The 6170-nt window shown below is 47.6% G+C and overlaps 1 protein-coding gene across 1 annotated transcript; it reads left to right on the forward strand.

Annotated features, from left to right (window-relative positions):
* Nucleotides 1-1395: 1395 nt before the first annotated feature.
* KCNJ11 (potassium inwardly rectifying channel subfamily J member 11) lies at nt 1396-4370 on the forward strand. The gene is made up of 2 exons (XM_088458267.1): nt 1396-3506; nt 3703-4370. Exon 1 carries the CDS (start codon nt 1730-1732, stop codon nt 2897-2899), a length of 1170 nt encoding a protein of 389 aa, XP_088314393.1. The 5' UTR covers nt 1396-1729; the 3' UTR covers nt 2900-3506; nt 3703-4370.
* Nucleotides 4371-6170: the final 1800 nt, after the last annotated feature.

Genomic DNA, 6170 nt, shown 5'->3' on the forward strand with positions numbered 1-6170 from the left:
GCACCCCCGGGGGGACTTAGGGTTAGGCACTCCCCCGGGGAGGGTTAGGGTTCGGCAACCACCAGGGAGGGTTAAGCTAGGGGAAGCGGGGATTAGGGTTAGACGCCACTGGGGGGAGGTTAGGGTTAGACACCCCCCTGGGAGGATTAGGTTTAGGGTTCTGGCGGGAGGGTTAGGTTTAGGCACCCCCGTGGGGGGACTTAGGCACCACCCCGGGAGTTTTAGGGTTAGGCACCTCTAAGGGGAAACCCTTCTCCTCCAATGTCTACAAATATGATATTAGTGCATATGCGATTAGTATTTTCGTGGTGACTGGCGGGATGTACACCACAAGGTTAGTACATCCCGGCCCAAGGCTTAGTACATAGACCCCTGTAATCGGAACTTGGCGTGGAATATATCTGCGGCCGTTGCATCATAGCACGTCACATGCTGATTGACCCAGTCGCACAAAGATATACAAGTGTCATATATGAAATGAATCAGCACAGTCTCCTGATGCGTCCTAGTCACGTTACATTGGGGCCCATTTATCAAGGATCGCTTTTGCAATGCGATCAGGGCATGTCAGTAACGCCCGTCCCTGCGATGTCTCCGAAAAGCTGCCGGCCAGTACAGGGGATGGTGCATGTCTCGCGGACTGCACATGCACATCCGCCATAGCCAGGGAGGGTTCTGGCAGATCCCTCCGCCAGCTAATAGTGCGCGGTGTAGCCCATAGACTACATCGGCTAATGCCATCTTCAGATGGCGTTAGCTGCGGGGGCCAATATCTGGAATGCATCGCATTCCGGATAGTGGTAAATTTGGCAGCATCGCATCCCCCATAGAAACCTATGGGGGAGGCGGCTGTCAGCGGCAATGGAGAGATCACAGCCGGTATCGGAGATACCTGCTGTGGTCCCTTCTTAATACATACGGGGGATACTTAGTATTTAAGGTAAACCCCCAGAAAATGGGTGTTTTCAGGAATTTTACCTCAAATACACTTTGATAAATGGGCCCCATTGTGACACAGATGCAGTTTTGGCGAAAAAAGACGCAAAAAAAATGACTGGCACAAGCAAAGTCTCACAGGACCAGCTGCGCCCAGACGGCTGTTTGGCACAACTGCAGCAAAGACAAGTGAGGACACATCTGTATAAATACAGTATAATGAATAAATGTCAGTTATATAGGGGTCCTCGTCTGCTGCTGGTTCTTTGTCTTGCACAGAAAGCATTTCATGCTTACTGTATGATTCCTATGGTTCCGGCTCCCTCTTGCGGCCACACTTGGTAATAAACCGGCTGGAGATACCGAGTAGTTGCTGCTGCGGCGGCCGCCCATGGTAATACAACAGCTGCATATAACTTGTCCTTGCTGCAGGCGCTGCTCCATCTAGCGGCCGCACCTGGTAATACATTGGCAGCAAACAGATACCCAGTAGCTGCTGCTGCGCTGCGTTCCTCCTGAGCTTTGTCTGCACCGGACCGGAGGTGATCTCCTGCACAGTCAGGGGGTGTCTGGCTGGGCTGCAGCACCCCGGTGTCAGAGAGGACTCTATGGCCCACCCTTCAGTGCTGCTGAACACCGGGCTGCGTGAGCCCCTCACCCCACCTCCCTGTGCCTGCTGATTGGCGTGGACAGATGGAGCTCCTTGCAAGGACCGGAGTAGGCAGCCGGACGGACAGAGCCCGAGCCCCAGAACTTCACTCCAGCGTTTCCCCCATCTGCCCTGCGGAGGGCCATGCTGTCCAGGAAGGGCCTCATTCCCGAGGAGTATGTGCTCACCACACGCCTGGCAGAGGACCTCAATGAGCCCAGGTACAAAGCCAAGGAGAGGAGAGCCAGGTTCGTTGCCAAGAATGGGACCTGCAATGTGGCTCACAAGAACATCAGAGAGCAGGGGCGCTTCCTGCTGGACGTCTTCACCACTGTGGTGGACCTCAAGTGGCATTATACCCTCCTCATCTTCACCATGTCCTTCCTCTGCACATGGCTCCTCTTTGGCATGATCTGGTGGCTGATTGCCTTTGCCCATGGGGACCTGGACTACAATGAAGAGGGCTTTGTGCCATGTGTGACCAGTGTCCAGTCCTTCACAGCAGCCTTTCTATTCTCCATTGAGGTCCAAGTGACCATTGGGTTTGGTGGGAGAATGATCACAGAGGAGTGTCCCTCTGCAATACTGATTCTCATAATTCAGAACATTGTGGGGCTGGTCATTAATGCCATCATGCTGGGCTGTATCTTCATGAAGACCGCACAGGCCCACCGTAGGGCAGAGACCCTGATCTTTAGTAAATATGCTGTGATCGCCCTCAGGAATGGCAAACTCTGCTTCATGTTCAGGGTTGGAGACTTGAGGAAGAGCATGATCATCAGTGCCACCATCCGCATGCAGGTGGTGAGGAAGTCCAACAGCCAGGAAGGAGAAGTTCTACCACTCAACCAAATAGACATCCAAATGGAGAATCCTATAAGCACTAATGGGATATTCCTGGTCTCCCCACTTATCATATGTCACACCATCAATAAGGACAGTCCACTCTATGACATTTCTGCTGCTGACCTCACCCACCACGAAGATCTGGAGATCATTGTCATCTTGGAAGGTGTAGTGGAGACCACAGGTATTACCACTCAAGCCAGGACTTCATACTTGGCAGATGAGATCCTCTGGGGGCAAAGGTTTGTCCCCGTCATAGCAGAAGAAGATGGTAGGTACTCAGTGGACTACTCCAAGTTTGGGAATACAGTCAGTGTGCCCACTCCAAAGTGTACAGCCAGGCAGCTGGAGGAGGACAGGAGTAACCTGGGCACAATTTCCTTTTCTCCCAAGAGCACCATTCGAAAACGAAACGCATCGATTAGGGTAAAGCCAAAGTTCACATTATTTGAAGAGGAACCAACCTGACCCTGGAGTAAATTATCCTAATCAGACATGTTTAATGTACCCTAGAGGTTCCTGTGGAATATTCTATGCAGTAATGGTCACTTCTCTCAGGGGATGAAGAGGATCAGCTATTTCTATGGGTGAACAGGCTGCTCATATCATCTTTTATATATTTAGATGATTTTTCAGTATAAAGATTATTCAACTGCGTTTTGTTCTTTTTTAATGTTTATTACACATCTCCTCATTACTCTGCAGAGACCTCACAGGATCACAGACCAGACAAATATAGAAATGTGACTGATGTCTTGGGAATCTCTTGCTAGGAAGCCCCCTGCAAAATAGCACAGCCGTGTAGGACGTGGCATGTTCTATAATTCTGCAACTAATTATACACAATAAACCGTGGCCTTGGGGAACCCATGTCCGTTTGCTGAATGCTTGTTGGTTTATTTTCCCTCCTAGACAGGTTTTTGGGATGCAGAGAGGATTTAGGGCAGATAAGATGGTTTTAGATGTTGTGTCTTTTTATTCTCTGTAGGTTCTGGAGCAGCAGAGCTCATTCATGTGTCTCCTCATTGCTGCTGTTCTGTCATTCGTTCCCGTGCAGCTGCTTCACTTAACGCTGGTAATCACATTTTACCTTCATTTAACCTTTATCATACAGCATTGTATATTGCACTTATTATTATGGTCATTGATTTGTAAGGCTGTATTCCTACAATGCCTGAGAGGAATTTTAAATTTAAATAATTAGTATAACACAGTAAAAGCACTTGAGTGTAATTTAAGTGTTCTTGTTACATTGCTGCCTGTGCTTTCAGCTGTATCAGGATCTCCAAGAGAGGAGATATAACACAACAAGCGAGCGATGTTCTGGAGCATGAAGAGTCTGAAGTGATGGAAATGAGAGATTCCCAGCTCACACAGGAGCCTTATCTGTGTCTACAGAATAATATCTATCTATCTATCCCCAAATAAGTATCTTGCCTACTACCCCGTGGGGCTCCATCTAGACCTGTCGTAAAGGCCCTCTTAATTTCCAGTAATGCACTTATAGTATCTGTTTCATCCACCTTATGGGGGGGCATATCCTGTACTCAACCACTCTCAGTAGTAAAACCAGGCACTTGCTTTTAATGACTGGTGGACTTAGCATTTCTTTGCTGCCGTACAGGGTGTAAGTTTGGAGTCTGCTGTGATGTGAGGTTGTGTCACTCCCACAAAAGTGAGGATTTAAATGTTTTCCTGGACCATTGTATTATAAAATATAACTGTATTTGGGATATGTAGTCCAGTGATCAAATATAATTTTTCTAGGGTAGAGATCTTTGAACTGATAACATCTCCCATTCGTTGTATACATGTGTTCTAATTAGAATAAAACCCATGTATATGTCCTGCCGTATGTGACTCTCCTGCCCCATGTATCTAACCTGCCCAATGTATCTAACCTACTCATGTACCTAACCTGCCCAATGTTTCTGAAATCTCTTGTGTATCTAAAGTAACTAGTATATAAAAGTGGCCACACATTGTCAGATAAAACTGACCATCAGACAGACCGACCATGCCGTATCCTTGCTGTACACTGTCAGTTTATCCTCTGTCAGATTTATTTGTATGTGCACTATCGGTGGGTCTGTCTGTAGAGCACATTCACTTTACAATGCTGCTGATATCCGAGCACAAATGGTCACATCTGTCGGATATGCTGGAAAATTCTTCATGGCCGTCAGACCGATAATTGGTGCTCGAATGCGGCCATAATCTCTGCAGTTATCAGCCTGGTCAGCCTTAACCCACTCATGTTTCTAGTCTTTACCATGTATCTAACCTACCCAGGGCTTGACTATCGGGGGTGCCCCCAACACTGGGTCAGTCTGACTCATCATTTGCAGAGAGCAGATGCCCATTGGCACATGTTCTGGGATGGGGTTGCCGTGGTGATGCTGCTGAATTCATAGTGCATACAGTGCGGTTCCTGAGTCCCTTAAACGTTCTGTCACATATGCTGAAGTCTAGAAGTTACGTTTTTCAGAGCACAGTCCCACTGGGAATGGCTGGACTCTGCTGCCAGGTGTGCAAGTCCATTCCCCCACCACAAGCTCTCCCCACATCTGTGTAGTCTCCGTGGCAGTCCACGTGTGGTGAGTAGTGACCGTACTCCAATCTAATCACATGATTCTCACCATCGTCTTAAGAAAGGAGGGCGCCCCTGTCACTGATCTCTTTGTATGAATGTGATCATCATTATGAATGTAACTACCCAAAGGCCCGGCACGTGGATTGTTTATTAGAATTGTTTCATTTTTACATGTAACATAAAATCCTAATAACTGACTGTTAAGTGCTGAATAATGAATTTTGGGGTCACCAAACTAATCTGACTACAGAATGATATAGGGGTCTATGTACTAAGCCTCGGAGAGAGATAAAGTGGTTGGAGATAAATTACCAACAATCAGCTCCTGTCATTTTTCAAACACAGTCTGTAAAGTGACAGTTAGGAGCTGATTGGTAGGTACTTTAGGGCAGAAGTATTACGCTCTGGAAAGTGATAAATTGGAAAATTACCAGCCACTCAGCTGCCATGTCACAGGCAGTGTTTGAAATATGACAGGAGCTAATTGGCTGGTGGTTTATCACTCTCCAGAGCTTAATAATACATCTGCCCCTTTATCTCAGTCCATTTGAGGAGGGATGCATGGCGCATTGCATTCAGGATGCGATGGATCCCGCCACCCTTTGCATGCACGTCGGCATTAGTTACTTCTCTATGCATGAATTTAATCACAAAGGACAGCTCTCCCGGTTAGAGCTGTCCTTTGCGAATGAGGGACTTGCAGGTCTATGAACCAGAAGCCCCTCTGGTATCATTCTGCACATGCCCATAATGACACATGCACCACAAGGGTTGCTGGGAGGGATCCGATTGGATACCTCTCACGGCACTCTCCAAATAGAAGCCCATAGGCCCATGCATTCTGGGGCATATGAGAAATCTGGTCAAACCCATTTTGGGGGTCTGACTGCATTCCTCCCGTTGCTACATTCCATCCCTTTATCTCTCTGCAAGGCTTAGTACATAGACCCCATAGTTCCGCACTAAACAGCTAAGTGACGGGCAGTAGCTACAGAGTCCCCTCTGATTATTATTGTCATTTATATATAGAGCCAAAAAGTTATGCAACGCTGCGCAGAGAATATTTATCATATACATCAGTCCCTGCTCAGTGGAGCTTACGATCTATATTCCCTACCACATGGGCGCACATGCAGACTAGGGTTA

This window comes from Taudactylus pleione, unplaced genomic scaffold (assembly GCF_031769625.1).
Source record: "Taudactylus pleione unplaced genomic scaffold, aTauple2 ptg000820l, whole genome shotgun sequence".
In the NCBI taxonomy this organism is placed as follows: Eukaryota; Metazoa; Chordata; class Amphibia; order Anura; family Myobatrachidae; genus Taudactylus; species Taudactylus pleione.

What these genes read in the sequence shown, in the direction of transcription:
- KCNJ11 (XM_088458267.1), top strand. Translation starts at nt 1,730, where the DNA reads ATGCTGTCCAGGAAGGGCCTCATTCCCGAGGAGTATGTGCTCACCACA.